This window comes from Cervus elaphus, chromosome 13, assembly GCF_910594005.1.
Source record: "Cervus elaphus chromosome 13, mCerEla1.1, whole genome shotgun sequence".
NCBI lineage: Eukaryota > Metazoa > Chordata > Mammalia > Artiodactyla > Cervidae > Cervus > Cervus elaphus.
The window spans coordinates 30,471,957-30,497,346 of NC_057827.1; the positions used below are offsets into that span (position 1 = coordinate 30,471,957).

The 25,390-nt window shown below is 44.3% G+C and overlaps 1 protein-coding gene across 1 annotated transcript in view; it reads right to left on the reverse strand.

Moving 5' to 3' along the window:
* Positions 1 to 130: 130 nt before the first annotated feature.
* Positions 131 to 25,390, reverse strand: part of TMC3 (transmembrane channel like 3) — a 51,028-nt gene continuing 25,768 nt past the window's right edge. Inside the window, exons 11-22 of the mRNA XM_043921931.1 lie at positions 24,269 to 24,378; positions 22,543 to 22,621; positions 20,287 to 20,526; positions 18,803 to 18,931; positions 18,476 to 18,543; positions 15,438 to 15,566; positions 13,801 to 13,911; positions 12,412 to 12,537; positions 11,691 to 11,769; positions 9,882 to 9,924; positions 7,345 to 7,594; positions 131 to 950 (exon numbers count right to left, since the gene is read on the reverse strand). Coding sequence (XP_043777866.1) covers positions 131 to 950; positions 7,345 to 7,594; positions 9,882 to 9,924; positions 11,691 to 11,769; positions 12,412 to 12,537; positions 13,801 to 13,911; positions 15,438 to 15,566; positions 18,476 to 18,543; positions 18,803 to 18,931; positions 20,287 to 20,526; positions 22,543 to 22,621; positions 24,269 to 24,378 — 2,184 coding nt within the window. The remainder of the gene's footprint in view (positions 951 to 7,344; positions 7,595 to 9,881; positions 9,925 to 11,690; positions 11,770 to 12,411; positions 12,538 to 13,800; positions 13,912 to 15,437; positions 15,567 to 18,475; positions 18,544 to 18,802; positions 18,932 to 20,286; positions 20,527 to 22,542; positions 22,622 to 24,268; positions 24,379 to 25,390) is intronic.

Consider the following 25,390-nt stretch of genomic DNA (forward strand, 5'->3'; position numbering starts at 1 on the left):
TATGCCCCACTGATCACATCCGCTGGGTGTGTTTGTCTGTCTTCCCAGAAGGGGAGGGACCATGCATTGTCAACCACACCACACTCCACCAGTAGGAGTGATTTCTAGGACAGGATGCCAGAAGAAAACCCTAGACATTTGAACAAATCAGGTCATTCAGACCTGCAGTCAACTCCTGCCTCGATATTGCCTTCCTCCGGCCAAACTGGCCCGCAGACCTTGGCCACTTGGGCTGGCTGTGGGTGACCTGGAAGTACTGGTTGGTGCCACTGTTCTGCTGGTCCCTGCTGGATGCCGCTGACATGAAGTCAGATTCTGTGATGGATGGTTCAAACTTGGCCTTAGCCCTGGGCTTCAGAGGGTGCTGGGGGTATTGGAAATTCTGGGAGCGTGCTTTTTTGTGCATGTACATTGGCCTGTCAAGTTGACCCCCAAAGCCATCATTCCAAGATGTGTAATGTGTTGGTCTCTGGAGCTCAGGAGTCAGGGCCTGACTTCCTGAACTTTCGCCAACATAAAAATGATGCACCCCGTGGAGGTCAGTCAAGGAGCGCGGGTGGAAGGCCTGTCTGCTCACCTGTCTCCTCGGAACCTCCTCCTCTTCTTCACTGAGCTGTGGAGAGGCCAAGGGTGCACACCGTCTCATGTTCCTGGGGTACATGTCCGCAGTGTCCCTGGAGGTGTCTATCTTGAAATGTCTTTCTGGCCAGAAAGTTGAATGTTTCTTTTGCTGAGAGTCACGTTCATTAATGAGATAGTATCTGGGGGCATGGGACCGAGGACTATGTGGCACCAAGGCTGAGACCACTGACCCATGGTTGATTGGCTGAAGATCTTTTCGGAAAACAGGTTCTGAGTGAACGTCTTCAATGTGCTTTGTAAACATCCCAGGTGTGCAGGATCTGCTCCTATGAAGGTCACTTGTGCTCATACATGGGCCACATGGATACCTGAAAGACAGAGGTAGTTAGACACCTGTGGCTTTGGTGTTCTCAGAGCCCCAAGCCATCCAAGTGTTGCAGGACAGGTGGCCGCTACCACTACATTTTCACCAAAACCTGCTCTGAAGTATCAGTGAGTGTCCAGTGGGGACCTCCCTGGTGGTCCAGTGGTTAAGACTCCACGTTTCCACTGCAGGGGGTGCGGGTTTCATCACTGGTTGAGGAGCAAAGATCCCACATGCCATGAGGCCAAAACACCAAAAGGCAAAACAGAAACAATATTGTAACAAATCAAACCCCACTCATCAGGGCCACTCCCCCACAGGGGAGAGGAGAGCGCCCAACTCCTGCAGGACATTCAGGAAACTCATCTGCACAGGTTGCTGACCACACTGCACACAGGCTGGTTCAGGGGACTTACTATCCTATCCTAAACTTCCCAGTGGTAACCTCAAGGATAGCATTTGGAAATCGTAGTGTCTTTGTCCTCCAATATGAAGGTAAACCAGGGTCAGGTCCCTTTGAATTCAGCAGTTCAGTAACAGAAGCTACAAGGTAGACTGATGTGAGGCAATAGCAGTAAGAGCAGGCTTCAAGAAAAGGAACCAAGGACCACTATTATTAGGTGCACAAAAGCCTCAGAACCCCTATTCCAAATGCCACCTTGAATAACATTATAATAAAAAACATCTAGGAAAAATTTTTAAGAAATGTGTAGGACCCTGTATTAGTAATAGCCTGTGTAGTGTTAGTCACTCAGCAGTGTCTGACTCTTGCAATCCCATGGACTGTAGCCTGCCAAGCTCCTCTGTCCAGGGGATTCGCCAGGCAAGAAAACTGGAGTAGGTTGCTATGCCCTCTGCCAAGGGATCTTCCCAACCCAGGGATCGAACCTGTGTCTCTTGCATCTCTCACGTCTCCTGCATTGGCAGGCAGGTCTTTATCACTTTTGCCACCTGGGGAGGCCCAGTAGTCTGCAGGGCACCATAAAAGAAAAGCACACACTGGATGCCTTAAACAGCAGAAATTTATTTTTTCACAGCTCTAGCAACTCGAAGTCCAAAATCAAGGTGTTCTTAGGGTTGGTTTTGGTCAGACTTCTTTTACTGACTTGTTGACAGTCCTCTTCTAACATTGTAGCTCTTGTTTAGTTGCTAAGTCATACCCTACTCTTTTGCAACTCCATGGACAGGACTGATCCTGCCAGGCTCCTCTGTCTCCATCCTCACATGACCTCTTCTCTGTGTACACACAGAAGGAGACAGAGTTCTGGGTGTCTCTCCCACTTTTTATAAGGATGCTTCCTATTGGATTAAGCCACCCCTCCCCGCTCCCAGTTTGGCCCCCATTTAACCTCTAACCTCCTTATAGACCCTGTCTCCAAATACAGGTGGTTAGGGCTTCAGTATATAAATTTTGAGGGGATACAGTTTGGTCCATAACATTCTGGCTTTTGGCCCCCCAAATTCATGTCCTTCTCATGTGAAGAACACTCACCCCATTCAACATCTCCAGAATTCTTTAGGCCTAGGGGCTTCCCCAGTGACTCAGAGGTAAAGAATTCACCTGCAATAAGGGAGACACAGGAGATGCAGATTGGATCCTTGGGTTGAGAAGCTTCCCTGGAGGAGGAAATGGAAACCCACTAGAGTTTTCTTGCCTGGGAAATCCCATGGACAGAGGAGCCTGGTGCACTACAGTCCATGGGATCACAAAGAGCCAGACATGACTGAGTGACTAAACCACAAGGACAACATAGTGTGTCTAGGGATTGTGGAGTGCATTCTGTGAACATTGCCCCTGATCATCTCTGCCATGTAGCTGTCCAGATTCTTGGACAGTTCCTCCCCATAATGTATGGACAAAGATTGTCACCTTTAGTTACGCTGCCACAAGTCAAGAAACTACCAGAAGCCAGGACAGGCTTGGAACAGATCCTTCTCTAGAGCCTTCAGTGGGAACAGGGCCCTGCCAACAACTTAGGCTCAGATTTCCAGTCTACATAACCAAGAGACAATACATTTCTGCTGTTGCACTAAAAAAAAAAAAAAAAAAAAAAAGAATGTCACCTGCCATTTCTTTAAACCAAGAATGTAAAGCCATCAGGCACGCAGCTACCCAAAACAGTGCACCCTGAAGGAGTTTCAGAATAGAGAAAAACAAGATACTGGCCCTAGGTAGTTGAGATTCAAATCAAATGAATGATTTCAGTGAGCCCAGACTCTTGCATCTTTCCATAGAGGAACAGGGAGCTCAGCTCAGTGCTCTGTGATGACCTAGAAAAGTGGGATGAGTGTATGGAAGGAGGCTCAAGAGGGAGGGGATATATGTATACATATGGCTGACTCATGTTGTTGTGCAGCAGAAATAAACACAATATTGAAAAGCAATTATACTCCAATAAAAAAATTTTTTTAAAGCACTAAAGTCATTAAGTTGAGACATCTGTATTTTGCAACTAGCAGTTATCCTTTGATGTTCCACAGCATGGTTTTTTTCCAGCAAAACTTCCTGTGTATTCTGACTTCTCCCTTACCTTTTTGAAACAGTCCCTCAGAACTCTCTGAGATGCCATGTCCTAGGCCATAGTCCTCACTGTGTGTGTGTGTGTGTGTGTGTTAGTCACTCAGTCATGTCTGATTCTGCGACCACATGGACTGTGGTCCATCAGGTTCCTCTGCCCATGGAGTTCTCCAGGCAAGAATACTGGAGTGGGTTGCCATTCCCTTCTCCAGGGGATTTTCCTGACCCAGGGATTGAGCCTGGGTCTCCTGCATTGCAAGTGGATTCTTTACCATTTGAGTTACCAGGGAAGCCCAGTCCTCAGTAAGTCTGCTGACTAAAACATAAGTCTCAAACTTTAGGTTGTGCGTTTTTTTGTTTGTTTTTTTTCAGCCGACACCTCTCCAGGACTATTGGAATCCCTCCTTCTTGCCAGAACCCAATATGTACACAAAGACAATTCCTGTTAACTTACTGTCTTTAAAACAAGACAATCCCCCTGCCAAATAACCCTCCTATGTTTTACCTATATTGTTTTCACTGTGTTACATTCTGATCAAATATAATTCTCCATATAAGTTAGGGGCAGTGCGCCTTTTTGATATCCAGTCTCCATGAAAGACTGCAGGGTTCTGCTTTCTTATGTGTAGGTACAGTTGAATAATAATAATAATAATAAAATATATTATATATATAAATAATATACATAATATAATATATAATAATATATAATATTATATCTATTATATAATATAAATATAACATAATAATAATAATAATTGACCCATATAATGCAGAAATGGTCTTGCCAATAACTTAGCCAGCCTAGAACTAAAATATAAAAGATCTTGCCAATAATATAGTCAGTCTGGAGTGAAAACAAACAAAAAAAGATAAAAAATTTAAACAACAAGGACCTACTATATAGTACAGGGAACAATAGTCAGTATTTTGTAATAACCTATCATGAAAAAGAATCTGCAAAAGAATGAGGTGAAAAGAAAGTGAAAGTCACTTTGTGACCCCACAGACTATAGCTCACCAGACTCCTCTGTCCATGGGATTCTCTAGGCAAGAATACTGAACAGGTTAGCCATTCTCTTCTGCAGGGGATCTTCCTGACTCAAGTATTGAACCCGAGTCTCCCGCATTGCAGGCAGATTCTCTACCCTCTGAGTCACCAGGAAAGTTATATGTATATATCTATGTTTATATAACTGAATCACTTACTAATGTGACTTTGTAAATCAACTATACTTATAATAATAATAATAAGGAGACAATGTTCTAATTCCAAAGAGACTCAAAGGCCTTAGTGGTTCAGCATCACACTTCTTTCCAGACTCATCTCCTGCCCCCCTCCCAGGCTCTCCTTGTATGTGTGTGTTCAGTTGCTTAGTCGTGTCTGACTCTGTGACCCCATAGGCCCCTCTCTCAGGTGCACTCTGTCCATGGGATTCTCCAGGCAAGAATACTGGAGTGGGTTGCCATTTCCATCTCCAGGGGATCTTCCCCACCCAGGGATCGAACCCACGTCTCCTGCATTGCTGGTGGATTCTTTACTCCTGAGCCACCAGGGAAACCCCTCCAGGCTCTGTTTTCTATGGTCATTTTCCAAAGATGCTTCACTTCCTTATAACATCATACCTTTGTTCATGCTTATTCTCTGCTATGGTACATTCTTTAATTTTTTTGTTTTTAATTTTTAATTTTTTTTGTTTTTTCTTTATAACATTCTCTCTATATCCCCAAACCAAAAATATAATAAATGGAAACTGGTTAAATAAATCATAGTCTGTCTGTATAGTGGAATAGTAATGGACCTTTTCAATTACTAGTATAGTAATATATACCTCATCTTTATTGAGGTATAATTGACATATAAAAATTATATATGTTTCAAGTACACAACTTGATTTAATATATGTATATATTGTGAAATAATTACCACACTCAAGCAAATGAACACATTCATCACCTCACATAGTAACCACTTTTTTTACACAAATACCATTGTCCGGTTTTTTTACTCTACTGCAGTGTCTCCTTTTTTCTTAAACTTTTTATTTTGTATTGGAGTATAGCAGATTAACAAGGTTGTGATAGTTTCAGATGCACAGCAAAGGGACTTAGCTTTTACATATGCATGTATTCATTCTCCTCCAAACTCCTCTCTCATCCAGGCTGCCATATAACATTGAGCAGATTTCCCTGTGCTAGTTGGTTATCCATTTTAAATATAGCAGTGTGTACATGTCCATCCCAAAGTTCCTAACTATCCCTTCCCCTCATTCTTTCCCCTCAACCCCCTGGAAACCATACATTTGTTCTCTAAGTCTATGAGTCCCTTTCTGGTTTGTAAGTCCATTTGTATCATTTTTTTTAGATTCCACATATAAAGTAGGTCATACGGTATTTCTCCCTCTCTGTCTAACTTACTTCGCTCAGTATGTAAATCTCTTGGTCCATCCACATTGCTGCAAATAGCATTATTTCATTCTTTTCAATGCCTTGTCTCCTTTTAATGGAGGGATTTAATTGACTAAGAACTGCAAACTTTTTTTTAACTGGTGTAGGTCTTAGGCAATACTGTCTATAACCAACCAAGAATTCTCAGGAACATATTCTAGTTTGTTTCTTAATAAATAAAAAGAATTGTACATTGTCACCAGGTGTGTTTTATCCCAGAAATACAAGAATTGTTCTTTTTAAATCAATTTAAAAAGTGGCTTTTCATCAATACTAGTTTACGGGATTTTCCTTGTGGTCCAGTGGTTAAGACTCTGTGTTCCTGATGCAGGGAGTGTGGGTTTGATCCCTGTACAGGGGAAATAGATCCCACATACTGCAATTAAGACCTGGTGCAGCCAAATAAATAAATAAAAGTTTAAAAAAAAACAGTTTATTACTCAATACTATTCTTGGCTTTTCTCCATTAGTGAGCTCTTACTTAGTCTTTAAGGCTGAAGTCCAATATTATTTCTCCTATGAAATATTTATGCATTCTCCACATAGACTTACCCCGTCCTCTGAAAGTACATGTTTATCACAGAAGCATAGCATTTATCACATTATATAAAAATTACCTACATCACTCTCTCACTATTCTGTCAACTCCTTGAGGCAGAGATGTGTCTGATCATCTCTGCAGCTATGGTAACCACAGAGACTAGGATAGAGTTGATTCTCAATAAAAGCTTGTTGAATTAGACATTAGAGAATTCTTTACAATAAATTTGTTTTGGGAATTCATGAGTTAGAGTGTTGCTGCCATTGATAAGCAAACAACTGACACACCAATTAAAATTAATCCCTCTGGGATTTCTCCAGTGGTCCAGTGGTTAAGATTTCACCTCCCAATGCAGGGGGTGCAGGTTCGATCCCTGGTTGTGGAACTAAGATCCCACATGCCTCCTGGCCAAAGAACCAAAACATGAAACAGAAGCAATATTGTAACAAATTCAATAAAAGACTTTAAATATGGTCCATATTTTTAAAAATCTTAGAAAAATATTGATTTAAAAGGATAAAATAAAATTAATCCTGCCCTTCATTAAAGTAAGTCCCCAGTGGAAAAAAAATTTTTTAAGGCATTTTCTTTTCATACCCTAGGCTGGCAGGAAGGTTTGCTTATAGGTTATATGGCAGAAGGCTGAGAAGGAAGAATTTGTCCTGCTTGATAAACTTTGTCCTTTCATTTCTTCCTCAATCACAGCTGTCACAGGAAGAAGTGGCCTTGTGATGTTCAGCAGAAATGGAATGTAATGGCTCTCACTTCCTTGGAAACTATTAGGGCCTTTGAAGCCTTAATGGCTTTTTATGCTGCTCTTTATGGCCCTGGGCCATCACGGGAGGGTATCACCGAGGAGGCAGATTTTCTGCCGAGTTGCAGATGACTCACCTGGTAGAATAGTGCCTAGACCTGGAGAAGCCAGGAAGAGGGGAACTGGGGCTGCCAGGCCCTGGCTGGGGGCTTGGGGTCGTGGGCTGGGCAACGGTCTCCACCCTACTACTCCTGCTGCTCGATGAGTCAAAATTGACCACAGTGCCGTTGTTCTGGGGTGTCGCCGAGTGAGCCGAGGACAACTGGCTGCCGAGATCACTGTCCTTGGGAAACCTCTTGGTGGTTTCGTCCTGGGTTTGGATGCGGGCTGCAGGAAGAGGGAGGGCAAGAGGAAGACACACTCAGGTTGGTGTCACTGCCAGTATCCTGACTTCCTGCAGGTGCATCTAGAGTTGTGTGCACTTGCGGATACTCCTAGCTGGATGGGTGAAACTTTATCATTCAAATCATTTCTTCACTGAGAGTTGGAGTTGGAAGGAAGTGTTGTTTAGTCGCTCAGTCATGTCTGACTCTGCGACCCCATGGACTGTAGCCTGCCAGCCTCCTCTGTTCATGGGATTTCCCAGGCAAGAACACAGGAGTGTGCTGCCATTTCCTCCTCCAGGCGATCTTCCCAGCCCAGGGACTGAACCATATCTCCTGCATTGGCAGGCAGATTCTTCACCACTGAGCCACCTAGGAAGCCAGAAAGGAGTGTAGGAGGAATCAAAGGAACCCCAAGCCTTTTTAGGTGCACCATCTAATGGCCCCATTAGCTCTGGGGCTCTGGTTGTTTATCTATGTAATGGATACAATGGAGCTTGGATGATAATTATGGTGTTTTAGAAACAATTCAGAGAACTGTGAAAAATAAATGTGGTCTTGGGCTGGGAAATGGACGTTAGAGGATGATACTGCTATCCTGAGAAAATTTATAGAAATCCTAATTTTTGAAGGTAACTGGAACTAAGCTGAATTATGCTCCATTGGCAAATAATACTTGACAATGACAGTGGAATTTGGCCACCTGATGCAAAGAGCCGACTCATTAGAAAAGACCCTGATGTTGGGAAAGATTGAGGGCAAGAGGAGAAGGAGGTAGCAGGATTAGATGGTTACATGCATCACTGACTCAATGGATATGAATCTAAGCAAGCTCCGGACAATGGTCAAGAACAGGGGAGCCTGGTGGGCTGCAGTCCAGGGGTTGCAGAGTGGGACACGACTTAGTGACTGAACGACAATGAAACAGTGGAATTTTGTAACATAAGCTACAGTCTCTTCCCACAGCAGTTTTTATGTGTAGGCTTGCTCTCTGAGAAAGTGGTTGGAGCGAACACAACCCTGAGGCCTCAAGACTCTTAATCAGGCATTTTCCTGGAAGGAAACACATCCCTCCCAATTAGCTCTGGATTAAAGCAGACGAAACGGGACTTCCCTGGTGGTCCAGCGGCTAAGACTCTGAGCTCTCAGTGCAGGGGGCCCAGGTTCCACCCCTGGTCAGGGAACTAAGCGCTTGCATGCCATGACTAAAAATCCCATGTGCTGAAACTAAGACCTGGGGCAGCCAAATAAAGAAATAAATAAATATCAAAGAGCCATAGAGTTTAAAAAAAAAGGAAAAGTAGACAAAAGAACCGGCCAACAGAGCCTTTTGGGTCATCTTCTCGTTCATTTTCTGCAGGAGAACACGAGCCACACAATTTTGCCATTGTCTGGTGATCCTTCTGGCTCATACCATGACCTGTCAGTGGCTCCAAGTGGCAGATGTGTTTCCTTTGAGCTGTACCTGTCCACTTTCCCCTCCCTTCAGCCCACGATCCTCTTTATATTTTCATTCTTTCTACAGGGATGTTCTTTCCTTCTCCCCGGATAAGCCTAGATGGGAACAAGTGTGTCCAGGAACTGCTGGGCAAGACAGGAAGATGTGAGCCCACTGGGCTTGGATTCCTTACTGGGAAATCTGTTTTCATGGCTGGACCTGCCTACCTGACATTGTTCTGCAGGTGGGGGACACAGAGGCCCCCACATGGTCATGGGGGATATGACCCAAGGGGCAGAGACAGGGGAGGGCATCTTGCAAGGAAGAAATGAGCCACTGAGAGGAAGTACACAGATGTAAACAAGGCCAAGACATTCTTATGGGCTTCCTCCAGAATTTTGTGCTGCTTTTTCTTGCCTATTTCAATATTTCCTTCTGATTTCAGGCATGTTTTGGGATTATTCACAGGCCTAGGTCTGATGTAAAAATTATAGATACAGACCAACATTTATATCCTAAGATTATTTTTTAAAGAAGGCTTTAGGTTATAGTTTTTGTTTCATTTTTATTTTATTTATTTTTGACCACACCTTGAGGTATGTGGGATTAGTTCCCCAACCATAGGTGTAGGATCGAACCTACACCCTCTGCATTGGGAACACAGAATCTTAACCACCAGACCACCAGGAATTTGCCTATCCCTAGATTTTTATCGGGTCTAATTAATTGTGAAAACTGAACTAGAGTAGGAAGTCTTTTGGTTGGTGTTGTTTTTGTTAGTGTTGAACCTTAAACAGCTGTTTTTTAAAAATGCCTACCAACTGAGACATCAGGAACTCTTGTTTGTACTTACCTTCTACCATTTGGGCAACCTTTTTCCTATCTTCAGATCTTGCCTAAAATATAAATGATAATCATACATTTGTTTTGGATTTAGCAGGAAGGAGTAACAAATACTATTCTTACGGGGACTGGGGAAGGTGCTGGGGAAGGTGCTGGCCATCATTGCTCGTAGTTGGGCCATGGCCAAGCTACTACCATCACCTGAGGACAGCATCTGCTGAACCTAAGCCTGTGACTTGAATGAATACATGCTGACACCTGAAAGCTGAACTTTAATCCCTGGCAAGTTTCACTTTTAGGGGCAGCTCTTTGATAGATTTTTGTTGAGATTCTGCTAAGAATAGTTTGCCTGAGACACAAAAGAGAAATATGGATCCACCATATGGGAGATGTATGTTTTCATAAAAATGCACTTTGCAACTCTGGCTGCATCTCTCTCTCTCTCTTTCCTTTCTTTCTCTCTCTCTTTTTCTTTTTTATTTTAGTGGCCAAGCCATGCCGCCTGTAGGATCTTAGTTCCCGCATCAGGGATTGAACCTGTGCCCCCTGCAGTGGAAACCCAGTCTTAACCATGTGACTGCCAGGGGAGTCCCCAGATACATTTTTTATTTGACTTGTTATGAAATGAGTTAGTGTTTCTTTACATTAATTGATATTTATGAGAGTTTAAAAAAAAGAAAGGTGGGAGTTTTTCACATGGGGTTCTGGGGCTGGGGTGAAGCAAGTGAGATCTCCAGGGGCCAAATTTAAGGAGGAGCTCACTCTTGGGGCTGTGAGAGCCCAGGGTCGATGTGACCCTCAGAGTCTGTGCCTCTAAACTGGGCACCCTAGTGCCTCGCTTGCCTCCTCCTAGTCCCAGGCCTAGGGGAATACCTGAGATGCGTGCAGAGGAGGAGAAATTGTGGAAAAATTGGTGAGTACTGGTCATTCTCTGATTGTTCTGAGATCTGTGGTTTGAGCCCCAGACAGGAGAGAAGGTATAGTAAGTCCCCTACACATGAAACTTCAAGGTACATACTTTCAAAGATGTGAACACACATCCCATCAACGTCTGGCCTGAGTGACACCTCAGCTTACCCTCTGTTTCCTGTTGCTGATGATCCTTCAGCTCTACCATCTCCCACCTCCACTCCCTCCTCTAGTCAATGACTCTTCTTGCCTGTTCACTCGATGGGGGCCCCTGTGCGCCAGCTGTTGTACTGTGCTAATATACTTTTCAGGGTACTGTACTGTAGGATTAAAAATGCTTTTTTATTTTGTATGTCTGTTTGTTATGTACTTTTTATGTGAAAAGCATGATAAACCTATGACAGAATAGTGATATATAGCCAATTATGCTAGCTGGGTACCTATGCTAACTTTGTTGGACTTACAAATACACTCTCTGAACAGAACTTGTTTGTTATGTAGGGGACTTACTGTAATGACAACCAGAAATTAAAAGATAGGGAAAAGGTGGGTCTTTGAGTCTAAGCAGTGTCTTTGGACTCTGATTCCAACTTGACATGGGGCTGGGGAGGAATCCTTTCTCCTCTCCTACTCAGCAGAGCCAGGAGAAGAGTTTAGTCCATTGTAAGCTCCGTGTGGGCACAGGAGAGGATGCTGAAATGCTGAGGGCATCAACAAAGTCTCTGGGATAGGAGGCTCATTCTGACACCAGAAGGCCTGGGTATTCTTGTAACTATATTATCCTGGGAGGTCCTGACAGGGGGAGGGAGGGCCAAGAGTCCAAGCATGACCTCACTTGTATTCCCTAGCCAGGGACATCAGTCAGATGGCTGACACACCTTCACAACAGCAAAGGTTACACAATACTTGCATTTTGGATCTGCATTCTGAGCTGGTGGTTGCTGAGTTTTAAGGATCTTGCGATGCTCTGCAGGTAATAGATGAGCATGCTAGGGTGGAAGAGCACAGGGTGGTGAGTGTACTTCATCTCCTTTTTCAGCTTTTCTGGCCATGTTCCCCGCCAGATGTGGGCGACCAGCCAACCCCCACTCCCACCCCAGCCCACCCTCTGGGGACAAAAGGTATCAGCAAGTTCTCAGGCTGGTGAGCACCAGGAAGGGGCAGCATTCCTTTTCTCTCTCCTGATTTTTCAAAGCCACCTCCGTGGACCTGAAATTCTTTACAGGTGACAACAGTAAGGAAGGAGTGAAGATGGGTGAGGCATTTACAGTGCATCATGCCAGGAATCTTGGATCCACTATTTGATGTTCTTTTCCCTTTAAGTCAAAACAGATGCTACCAAGCTGCACTGTAAAATTCCATGTTGAGATTAAACCTCTGGAAAGTAAAATAATGATAATGACACTGAACACCATGATAATGGCCACAGTGATGGCCCAAATGCTGGTGATGAATCCATCATGCTCTGCCTCCCTGGTCCCCATGGGATTCAGTGTTCCTGTTCAGATCATCAGGCTCCATAAGTGACTTTTGAATGAACTCACTGAATTTATACTCTAACTGGGAAGCAGTGATTTTCTTGTTGGCCAAACACATAGAAGTCCCCCTACAACTGGCAGGAAAGTACTCACAAAAGTAGCAGTACGGCTGGCAGGATGACCACAGGGCTACTGATGTACCCAATCACAGAGCCAAACCACGCGGGAAAGTCCTTCTCAATGGTTTCTGACACGATGTCATAAATTTTCTCTTGTCCACTGTGAGAAAGAAAATCATAATTCCAGATTATATTGCTTTTGGCAGAAGGATCCTGTGAGCCATTAAAAAAGGGGGGCTAGTTGACCAGAGGCCAATCCTCAAGTCAGCTTCAAAGCTAAAATAAGTATCCGATGAATGTGGATGATATGTAGGGTTCCTAAGATGATCCTATCTGAAGTATCCATTTAATTAACATGTAGGCTTGAAGTCAATAATTACATGGGGGTATGTGTGTGTGTGTATAACGTATACAAAGACAAACTGTAAATGTTACATAAATGTATCAAAACTGACTTAATGGGATTTCCCCAGTGGTCCAGTGGTTGAATCCATGCTTCCAATGCAGGGGGCGCAGGTTCGATCCCTGGTGGGGGAACTAAGATCCCATAGGCCATACAGCCAAAAAATAAAATTAAAAAAAAAATTTTTAAAACCCTAATTGAAAGCAAATCCTAGGTGGAGATAACTCTAGGGACTTCTGTCTTGATGTAGCTAGATAAGTGTAGAATCAAAAGTGACACTGGGGACTTCCCTGGCTGCCCAGTGGTTAAGACTCCATGCTTCCAATGCAGGGGGTGTGGGTTCGATCCCTGGTCAGGGAGCTAGGATTCCACATGCCTCATGGCCAAAAAAGTCAAAGCATAAAAAACAGAAGCAGTGTTGTAACAAACTCAATAAAGACTTTAAAAATGGTCCACATCAAAATATCTTGTTTAAAAAAGTGACCTGCACTGAGCTCTAGAAGGGTAAGACTGCCCAGGTAGAATTTCTTCCCAGCACTGAGGCAAGGCCTTTCCCCGTTTGGATTTTAAGTTGGCTTTAAGATGAGCACAAAGATGATCATATTTGAGGGCAGCTGGCTTAGCAAGAGAAGAACACTGGTCATGGATTCAAAAGACGTGAATTTGCAGTTTCTCTCTGCTGTTGACCTGCTTTGTGAGCCAGGAGAATTCAGTTCAATACAGGAGTCCTTCCCCTTCTGCTGTCAGTAGCTCCAGGCAGAGCCAACTAAACCAAAATAACTTACCCATGGGTGCATGCTCAGTCATGTCCAACTCTTCTGAGACCCCAGGGACTGTAGCCCTCCAGGCTCCTCTGTCCATGGGATGCTCCTCTATTAATGGCAAGAATACTGTAGTAGGATGCCATTTCCTATGCCAGAGAATCTTCCCTGCCCAGGGATCTGACCCAAGTCTCTTGTGTATCCTGCATTGGCAGGCAGGTTCTTTACCACTAGCACCATCTGGGAAGCCCTGACTTACCTGAATGGTCCACAATTTAGAGATGGTTTGTACCGGACAATAGCAAAAATGGTTGGCAGCATGCATAGAAAGAGCATAAACAGGAGCATTGCCAAGTAGAAATTGTTGGATCTGCAAAGAAAACAAGTGCCAGGTGTTGAGTTCATTCCCTGGCCAGCTGCCACTGATGCATATGTATCACCCCACTTCTCCTTCCCCCCAAAACACCAACACAGAAACTGTAGCCCTAATTCTCTGCAAACAGAAAAATATCCTCCTCCATTACTGCTAAGGAAAGGGTCTGTCACAGGGTCACAGGCAACTTAGCAAACTAGAAATGGATACTCCAAGGAAATTAATGATCACCCAGCCCAACCTGCTCATCTACTAAACACTTGCTGAGCATCTGTCCACCTCAAACCAAGGGAGGGATGACCCCATGGCCTTCACATAGTAAACCTAATTCATGGAAAAAATCTTAGAACCTTTATCCCACCCACCTGAGTCCTTAAGTAGTGATTCCCTCTCCAGTTGCCAGCCTTGAGCTTGTCCCCTATGTCTGAGGATGGTGTGACTCCTTCATTGTGGTTCTTAACTCTCTCACTTGGTTGTGTCTCTCAGCCTTTTATCTGATCTGCTCCTGGCTGCTCAGGGTGAAAAATAGTCTCTGCCTGATTAAGCCCTGGGCCCTGGGCTCTAAGTTAGTATCTGAAGGCTCGGCCACTCAGGCTTCCCCTGAGGACAGTGCAGGTCTGTTTGGTGTTTTTAGGACTGTAAACAGCCCTGAAAAGAGAATGAATGATCTGTTCACCTACAGATTCTCAGACAGCATGTTCTCTTTAATGAAATAGACTGATTAGAAGAGTAAAGAAAATATCGGGCCACTTAGAACATAGTAGGTAGGTGAGTGTTAATCTGTGAAGCCTTTCTCTATTTATGTATACACATTCTTTATGCATGCATGCTAAGTTGCTTCAATCGTTGAGACTCTGTGCAACCCTATGGACCGTAGCCCACCAGGCTCCTCTGTCTATGGGATTTCTCAGGCAAGAATACTGGAGTGGGTTGCAGTGCCCTACTCCAGGGGATCTCCCCAACCCAAGGATCGAGCCTGTGTCTCTTATGTCTCCTGCATTGGCTGGCAGGTTCTTTACCACTAGCACCATGCAGGAAGCCCACACATTTTATATAAAATATATATATACATATAAATATGTATATATATATATATATATAGGAGCTGAGAAAGCTCAGACGGTAAAGAATCTGTCTTCAATGCAGAAGACCTGGGTTCAATCTGAGTTGGGAAGATGCCCTGGAGAAGGGAATGGCAACCCACTCCAGTATTCTTGCCTGGAGAATTCCATGGACAGAGCCGCCTGGTGGGCTACAGTCCATGGGGAGTCGGCCATGACTGAGTGACTGACACTAGATGATGATTAAACTTCAGGAAAAAGTTGTAAAGGAAGTGTCATAAGCTTGAAGAAGAGTCGTGATTCCTTCCAAGGTCGGGGTGGAGGGGAGCAGTGGGCATTGGCAATGGCTTCAGGGAGGAAATGCAAATGGACGGTGAACAAGATTTTGACAGGCAGAGCGCTGGGGAGACCCCCCCTGGATAAGGTGAGTGTGGTTGATGTAAGTTCTCTCCACTCACTGACCTGGAGGCCCGGAAGACTTGCTGGTGCGGCGCATTGCAGGTCAGCACAGCCCAGCTGCGCAGGTACATGAGCCCAATGAGCTTGAGGACGTTGAAGGCAGGGAGACATGGGGAGAAGAAGGCTCCCATCCTGAAACCACAAGGGGAGCCCAGTTAGCTACTGTTCTCCTCGGGTCTGCCTTGGTTCTGAGAGTTCGAGATGTGTACTCTGTGCTTAAATAACTGAGGAAGCCCCTGGAGATCTGAGATCCAAAACCTCCACTTTCTGGAAGCAAGACTAGTCACTTCTGCAGATGAGCTGAGAGCCTATTTTAAAATAGCCTCTTAAGAAAAACCAGAAAGGATTTCTCTGGGGGTCCAGTGGTTAAGACTGCAAGCTCCCAATGTAGAGGTTCCATCCCCGGTTGAGGAACTAAGATCCCACATGCTGCACAGCATGGCCTAAAAGAAATTCTCTTGACACAGGAATGCTGAGTGTCTTTTCACAGTTAGCAAAGGGAAGACCCTCTTCTGGTCAAGATGCAAACAGTGGATAACCCTACGGTTCTGAGTAGGCTCTAGATTTTGCCTGTCTATGGTGAGGGCTGGGGCTTCCCTGGTGTCTCCTGCCTGCAATGCAGGAGATGCAGGATATGTAGGTTCAATCCCTGGGTCAGGAAGATCCCCTGGAGGAGGGCATGGCCACCCACTCCAGTATTCTTGCCTGGAGAATCCCATGGACAGAGGAGCCTGGTGGGCTACATGGAGTCACAAAGAGTTGGATACAACTGAAGTGGCTAAGCATCTAAGCATCCATGGTGAGGGCTACATTAATCAGTTGTTGACTTTCAGTTTCCATCAACATATGTGCAGCACAGCTACTTTTGTTGCACCTTGGGCTGAGCATCCTCACACGTTTTGGCCCATTTAACCTTCTGCAATCATACAGGAGGAGTAGGGACTTCTCTGGTGATCCAGTGGTTAAGAATCTGCCTTCCACTGTAGGGGACACAAGTTCAATCCCTAGTTGGGAAACTAAGATCCCACATGCTAAGCGACAACTAATCCCTCATGCTGCAACTAAGACCCGGTGAGAGAAGACCACACACAGCAATGAAGACCCAACACAGTCAGAAATAAAAGTAAATAAACATATTAATATAAAAATAAAATAAAAGGAGGGGTTAGTATCCAAAGTTGGGTCTGGGAAAATTAGGTGATTTGCTCAAAGACTAATAATAAAAGGGTGACCTACATCAACCAAATTGAGTGCTTTTGGGAATGACAGGCCTGGGATAAAATGCCAGGGAAACAGAGATACAATTACCCTGCAAATAAGTGCCAAATAGGGAAAGAAATCCAGATCTTCTGACTGAAGGCTAATCTGCTTGGACTAGATGCTCATTCAATACAACACTTGTCAAATTTGGATTTAGCAGCAGGAAGATAAATATAGATACAAGGATAGGTTTGATAAGTAAAACTCTTTAAAAAAGCTTTTGGTTTCTCACATCAGGCAAAAAGATCACTGTCCATGTGATGTTAGGCAAGACACTTAGCTTCTCTTTTCTTCAGTTTCTTCATATTTAAAATGGAGAAGAAAATGCTAATTACCTCGTAGGGTCTCTGTAAGGATTTAACCAATTATTACAGGTAAAAAGAAAAAGTGCCCGATATCTAGCAAATGTTAAATAAATGTTATGTATTATTTTAATACTATATTTATGAAAATATTTTTCAAAATAAGTGGACTATAAGAACACAGAATTAATTTTTTTTTCTTGAAATGAGAACTTTAAAAAAAAAATTTGTTTGGCTGCACCGGGTCTTAGTTGTGACACTCGGGATCTAGTTCTCTGACCAGAGATTGAGCCCGGGACCCCTGCATTGGGAGCTTGGAGTCTTAGCTCCCAGACCATCAGGGAAGTCCCAAGAACACAGAATTTGAATAAAGGAGTATCACTTGATTCTCCATTTCTCCTGCATTTTACTGTATGATGATGAAGAGACTGTGTCTTGTGAATGTATGGAACATTCAGGCACGTCTTCCTTTTCTTTGTTTGCTTGTATTTTAACAGAGAGCACTTTAGGGGGTCCAGGAGGGAAAGCCAGAAGTGGAAGAATGATTAGGGAGCTCTCCACCATGCCCCCAGGGACACACCTGTCCATAAGGATCAGATGATTCCCTTCCAGCCTTTAGCATCTTTATGAACATGATTGCCATGGCTGGGAGTTAACCTGGGTAAACAGCCTTCCCCTAGGATGGGTCTGTCTATCCGGTAGATGGATGGTCATGCACCTGGGCTTAGTGAAAAGATGAAATGAGAGGACTTCCCTAGTGGCACAGTGGGTAAGAATCTACCTGTCAATGCAGGGGACACAGGTTCAGTCCGGCAAGGTCCTGTGTCGCTGTTCGATCTGGGAAGATCCCATATGCCTTGGAGTAACTAAGCCCATGCACTGCAACTACTGAATCTGTGCTTAAAACCCATGCTCCTCAACAAGAGAAGCCACCACAATGAGAAGCCCATGTACTGCAATAAAGAGTAGCCCCACTCACTGCAACTAGAGAAAGGCTGCACAAAGCAACCAAGACCCAGTACAGCCAATAAATAAATAAATATTCTCAAAAAAAATATGAAAGGAGAGTGGGGAGCTGAGGGCAGGCTCCCCGCTGGGACACAGTTACTGAAGGAAATCCTCCTGAGGGGTCAGCAGCCGCTCCTCCTAGCCTCCCCCTGCCATCAGCCCCACCTTCCCCAACAGTTTATCCTACTGGTTCTTGGTTCTTGTGCAGTTTTGTTTGCTTATTTGTTTTGCAGGAACTGATAGTGGTCTAAAAATGGACTATTTCCTTCATCATTCCTTTCCACAAAATGCTTCAAAAACCATTACTGAAATGACTATTCATATGAAATCCTTCAATCACAAACTGTTTATGTCCTTTACTAATTCTTATGACTGTTTACTATGGTCACACCCCATCCAGTCGAAGTAAATAAAAATCTCACCCCAGATTGGATATGAGCACAGGCAGGAAGAAGAAGCTTTGATACATACCAAATCATTCCTTGGTTGTAGACTAAATGTAACACGTTCTCTGCAATTTTGAATTCCCCGTATTCCGGCTACAAGGGAAAATGAACTTCTGCATTAAAAAACATTCCAAAGTTCTTTGTGTAAACTGGTTCATTATCATGACATGCATAGAATTCTTTGCTCCCATTGTCTGTGTGGCCATCCCAGAAATAGTGAATGGGAAAAAAAACGAAATGGAAACTTAGTTTTGTACATTCTTTCTCTCGTCCCTCACGTGTTTTCTCTTAGCCATGTCAGTTTCCTAGCCTGGCCATCAGGAAAGGGTGGATCCAGCAGCATCTTACTTACAAACTTGCTTTCCAGGTCCCAGCACCAGTAGTCACTTAAGTACCGAACGAAAAGTCCTCGGAAGAAGTCTATGAGCAGAATGCTGGCCACGGTGAAGAGCATGTCGATGATGGACAGCTTCAGCATCTCCTGAAACACAAGGCATCCTTGTGTGCCACCATGCCCAGACCTTCCCATGGCCACTTTCTCGTCAGGATCCTCCCATCTCTGTTCATTTCCATGACTTGAGCCACTGGGCCCCCTCCAGTGGTGACTCCATTTTTGGCACACGGGCACTCAATAAATATTTGTTCATCTGGGGACTTCCCTGGTGGTCCAGTGGTATAGACTTCACCTTCCAATGTAGGGAGGCCAGGTTCAATCCTTGGTTGGGGAGCTAAGATCCCATATGTCTTGGGGCCAAAAAACCAAAACGTAGATCAGAACCAATATTGTAAAACATAAATTCAATAAAGACTAAAAAATTGTGCATGTGCGTGTTCAGTCATGTCCGACTCTTTATGACTCCATGAACTGTAGCCTGCTAGGCTCTTCTGTCCATGGAATTTTCTAGGCAGGAATACTGGAGTGGGTTGCCATCTCCTTCTCCAGGGGATTTTCTCAACCCAGGGATGGAACCTGTGTTTCCTGCCTTGACAGGCTGATTCTTTACCACTGGGCCACCTGGGAAGCCCAAAAGTGGGAAGACTAAATAATGGTCCACATCAAAAAAATCTTTAAAAAAATTTGTTCGTTTGAATTTTTATATTTGAGGCCAGCATTACACCAAACCAGGAAAAAAAAACCAACCTATGATTGGGAGCCATTTAGTAGGAGACCATTTGAGGCATGATTATGGGATAATACCTAGGGAGGGAGATTCTCTGTATAAGACAATAGAGCAAATGTGAAAAGCAGATGGGTTCAGAGCACAGTTTAGAGCAGATGCCTGCATTTGGGGCATCACTCTGCTTTTACTATCCGTGTGCGTGTGTGTATACTCAGTCATGTTCGACTCTTTGTGACCCCATGGACTATAGCCCACCAGGTTCCTCTGTCCATGGGATTTTCTGGGCAAGAATACTGAAGTGAGTCACCATTTTCTCCTACAGGGGATCTTCCTGATCCAGGGATCAAACCCACGTCTCCTGTGTCTCCTGCATTGCAGGAGGATTCTTTACCACTAAGCCATCAAGGAAGCCTCTTAACTATCTGTCATGTGGGTTAATTACTTAACCTCTTGTGCTTCAATTTCCTCATCTCTGGTTCTAAGGATGATAACAATAAAATTCTAGACTAAGCACTGACAACAGGGTCAAGCACATGGTTAATACTGCAGGAGTCTTTACACTGATTATTATTATTTGTTTTGAGACCTGGGCAATCTTAAACCCCCAATTAACTTATTTTCCTTTTCTATAGAAGAAGCATAATTGACTCAAAAGGGTTTTATAAAGGACAGCAACCAAAATAAATAAATAAATAAATTAAGGACAGCAACCTACCTGTCCAACGTAGGTCTCCCAGCATTGGTCTTGTGGACTCCGGGTGGAGACTGTGGTCTTGTTGGCTCCTGAGAGAGGTGAGATGTAAGTTGGAATGTTGGCCTCTTCCAAGGCCCATGTGCTGTTTCTCCTGAGCCCTATTCCAGGCCCAAGTGTGGACCATCTCTCTTCTCCAGGGGCTGCCCTGGTGGCAAAGGTAGAATCTATCCAGTGACTTGTGCTATTTTGGGGAGTGGCTTCCTGCAGACAGAGAGAAGGAAGAAAAGAGGTTGCTCAGTTACAGTTAGTTCCCAACATGTGAACAAGTTCAGTTCTGAGATCGCATTCATAAATCCAACAAAGTCAGCCTAGGTATCCAACAAACACAATCTGCTGTATAGTACTGTATGGTCATAGGTTTATAATACTTTTCACACAAATAATACATTAAAAAAGACCCCAAAAATAAAGAAAACATTTTTATTCTAACAGTACAGGACCTTGAAAAGTACAGTAGTACAGTTACAATTTAGCTAGCACACAGGAGCACGTTCACATCTTCGAAAGTACACAACTTGAAGGTTCATATGTAGGGGACTTACTGTATTTGTAAATAACAATCTATCATGAACACCAAGGGTATCATTGCAATGCTTTGAAATAATCTCTTTCTATATCTCTGTTTCTGTCTCCATCTCTCTATCTCTCTCACTCTCCCACTCTCTCTAGCTTGGTTGATAACCACTTGACTAGGAAGGGTCCAGGAATGAACATTGTAATGAATAGTGTTTATTGGTCATTAGTAAGTGTCAGAGGCTGTCCTAAGTTATGGCCTGTTCTATTTCTCATTCTCACGAGAGTGTCAGGTAAGAATAATTATTCCATGTGATAGATGAGATGTGATAGATAAGATAGATGTGATAGATGAGGTGAGTGCTCCGTACTAGGAATGGATGTTATAGATGTGATAGATGAGATGAAGCTCAGCTAAATGAAGTAAGATGCTAGTAGGTGGCAGGTGGGGACCCAGTCTTTGCAACACCGAAGCCCTGATGCAGAAACATTACTCCCCGTGGCCTCCGCTGTCTTACAAGCTGCAAGATTTGATGTTAGTCAGGTATGGCTTATACAAACAACCCTAAGAAACCTCCTCTTCCCTGCCTCACCTCCCCCTACCCTTTGGGATATTCTCACAGGTGGATCAGGTTTAACATGAACTCCAAACCTATCCTAGGCTGGGAGTGGATCCCCTGGTGGGTATTGGGAGGGGGGCTGCTCTGAACTGTTCTCCATAAGATGTTTATGTTCTCCTGATTTTCTGAGTGGGTCACATGGCCTACAGTTCTTCCAGGATCATTTACCAGAGCTGTTGATGGCTTTTCCTGGTGGAATTCCAGGAAAAGAGAGTCAGGAAACCCAGATTCTCATTCTAGCACTTATCAGTGACTAACCATCAATTCTGGCCTCAGTTTCTCTATCTTGGGACTAATTTTCCCATTCTTATGTTGAGAAGACCACAACTGAATTGAATTTCCAACATGACGAATGGAGTGCAAGTATAAGCAGTAATGCTGACAATACTGACGATTGCCCTGTATGTGTATGTATATGTGTGTGTGTGTGTGCATGTGTATATGTATATATATATATAAACATATATGTTTGTTTATGTGTATATGTGTTCATGTGTATATGTGTGTCTCTGTGTGTACTGTGTATATATGTGTACATCTGTTTGTGTGTATGTATTCGCATGTATGTATATTGGCATACGTGCTGCATGCTAAGTCACTTCAGTCATGTATGACTCTTTGCAACCCCATGGACTGTAGCCCACCAGGATCCTCTGTCCACGGAATTCTCCAGGCAAGAATACTGGAGTGGGTTGCCATTTCCTCCTCCAAGGGATCTTCACGACCCAGGGATTCACCTGCACCTCTTTCGTCTGTTGCATTGGCAGGCAGGTTCTTTACCACTAGCACCACCTAGGAAGCCCAATGTGTGTGTATGTGTGTGTGTGTGTATGTGTGTGTATGCATATATATGCATGTGTTTATGTGCATGCATATGTGTGCGCACATATGTGTATGTGTGTGTATGTATGCACGTGTGTGTTCACACATATATGTGTATGGGTAAGTGTATGCATGTGTGTGTGCATGTGCATGTATGTGTGTAAATGTTTGTGTGTGTGTATATGTATATGTGAACATGTGCCTGTGTGTGGTATGGGGAGGCAGTGGGCAGTTGGGCAAGTTCCCAGGGCAGAGCACTCACCTCAATGCTCATGCTGTTAACTTTGTCCAGGAGGGTGATGATCAGACTGTAGAGGTTCCCCAGATAGAGTACAAGGACCCTGAAAGCCACAAACCCACCTTGAATGAGCAGACCACCACACAAAACCCTTGCTTCTGTCTGATCCATGCTTCTACCATGATTCTGGAGTGACTATCATGCTTAGGCTAAGACAGTGGTTGGTTGTCACCCTTGGTTTCCTTCAGAATCAGACTGTGTAAAAAAAAAAAATGGTAGCCTGAACTCATGAGGGGCAAGTCTATCGATGCCTCTGTTTCTCTAGTTTTGAACAAGAACAATGAGGCCAATCTGTATACTAAGAATGCAATCATAGTATTGCTTCTCCCTGGTGTCCACCTGTGAGGGAGCTGCTGAGGAATGCTCTTCTCTCTCCTGGGTTGACAGAGGAGGTGCTGAGCGCAGCATAGAGGCAAGGGTTTGAGCCCGGGGGCTGGGACCACCCCTCCCCCCAGAGCCACCCTGGATGAGGGGTTTCCACATGCCATCCCCTGATCTTTCAAGTGTTGTTTTTCTATCTTTGAAATGACAATTGGACTTCCACTGGACTTCAAGGCTGGCAAATAACAGCCTTTTAGCCAAATCCTACCCTCTTCTATTTCTGGAAATAAAACTGCAAGAAACACGGCCACACCCCATAGATGCTGTATGGTCCATGGTCACTTCCCTACTATGACCTCAGAATTGAGCCTTCATAGGCCTTTATAGTCTCTCTTCAGAGATTTCATAGAGCAGCACAATCAAAAAGAGGTACTTGGTCCTTTACAGAAAATATTTGCCGACTCCTGAAAGAGAGTCATTCTTCACAAAGTGATCTGGGGTAAATTTGTTCTGTAGAACATGATCCAGTGTTACAAGAGGAAATACAATACAATCAAAGCACTGGAGGCCCCAGAGGGTTAGGAGACAAGTAAGCCATGTTCTAATATCCCTGCCCTCTGCAACCATCACCCTAACAGAACCCCCCCTAAAGCTGCATGTCTACTGACAAAGAGGCTGCTCCAGGGAGGAGACGGAGATTTTTCAGTAAGACAGTGTTGAAGCCAATGCTAGCAATGAAATGTGGTTTCATGAGGCCAGCCCCTCTGATCTCCCCTGTCCTCAGACTGCTGTGGCTCACATCTGCATCTACCACCTGCTGAACACCCACTGACCATCCTGACACAGCCCCCATGCTCCCTGACTTACCCACAAGAACCTCTATGGGTCTGTGCTTTGGGGAATTATGAGTAAAGCATTATGTTCATCTCACATCTGGAAAGACAGCAAGAGTCTCTCACCTCTTGTGGTCAATCCAACCGAGGGACTCCAAGTGTGGGCAAAACAGGGCAGCCTTTCCTTCATCTTCTGGTCCTTTCTCTCGCATCTGCTTTTTCTGCCTGTTTCCCCCTCTTCTCATCCTCTCCATCCCTCCCTCCTTCCTCCTCTTTTCTCATCACCACCCTTTCATCCGCCTCTTCCATTCAGTCCTCCTGGTCCTTCCTCCCCAGCCCCCTCCTCTCTCCCTACCTCCTCTTCCCCCTCCTTCCCATTGTTCAACCTCGGTAGCTAAGACACTCCGTAGGGCTAGTCCTGTGCTAAGGTTGGCAGGGTGGGGCAAAGCAAGCCCTGGCTCCTGAGAGACTGAGTTCCCACAGTGGGTGGCCAGACAGTGGACCCATAAGGAAACCTCCCAGCACAGTGGCCGTACCTTGCCAGCTGGAAGCGCAGTGTGGTTCGTGGGTGGTACATCTCCAAGGCGGCGATAAGGTCGAAGGCCGATGGTGCCAGCATGGTGACGAGGGAGACCACCACACTCACCTACAAGAGAATGCATGCCCCACCAAGCTCCTCCGAGGGCCCCCCACCCCTGAATCTCAGGCTTCATCACCTGACAGTTGATCTCATAGCCTAATGTTTGTTAGGGGAGAGGGGTATTCAGAGAATCCTGCAGTTCTTACATGGAAAACCTCCCCCAGATCTTAGCTAATAGCTGTTTGACAAGGCCACTTTGCCATGGGTTTATTCTTTGCAGTAGTGGCAGTGGTAGTTTAGTCACTAAGTCATGTTCAACTCTTTGCAACCCCATGGACCCCAGTCCACCAGGCTCCTCTGTCCATGAGATTCTTCAGGCAAGAATACTGGAGTGGGTTGCCATTTCCTTCTCCAGGGGATCTTCCCAAGCCAGGGATCTGATCCATGTCTCCTGCATTGCAGGCAGATTCTTTACCAACTGAGCCCCCAGGGAAGCCCTATTCTTTCTAGGAACCTTCCTTAAACTGAAGACTCTCATACATGCCATTTGGGATTTACTGGTGTTTTGGCCACCTTCTTCAATTACCATCTTATTCTATGTATACTCTCCTTACCGTGGATGGAAGAAGAAAATAAGTGTAGCTGTTAAGAACAGAAAAGGAAAGTCTGAGAGGTAATAAAATTCTTTCTGCACATGCAAGATTATCTAGAGCATTACTTTTGAATGACTCTTGTTTCTCTGTATTTATGGCAAGTGAAAGGAGAGGCTTAGCTGGTACATGAGAGGTGTGAGCTAAAGAAGAAATAATTTCTGAATTTATCTTTCAAAAATTTATCTACCTATCCACACACAAGCACATATTTCTATAACCCACTTAGTTGACATAAAATACAGAGGTATGAGAAGAGACTCTATAATGCAGTCTCAGATTCTGGAAAATTATTGTACGTTGGGGATGAATATATTGCCTGCACACTTTGTTTTTAATCATTTTCATAGAAGTGGTCTGAGAGATGGCATCTGTGCTACTTCTGCCATTCAAATATTTACAGGTAAATCAAACCAAACTTTCAGGAC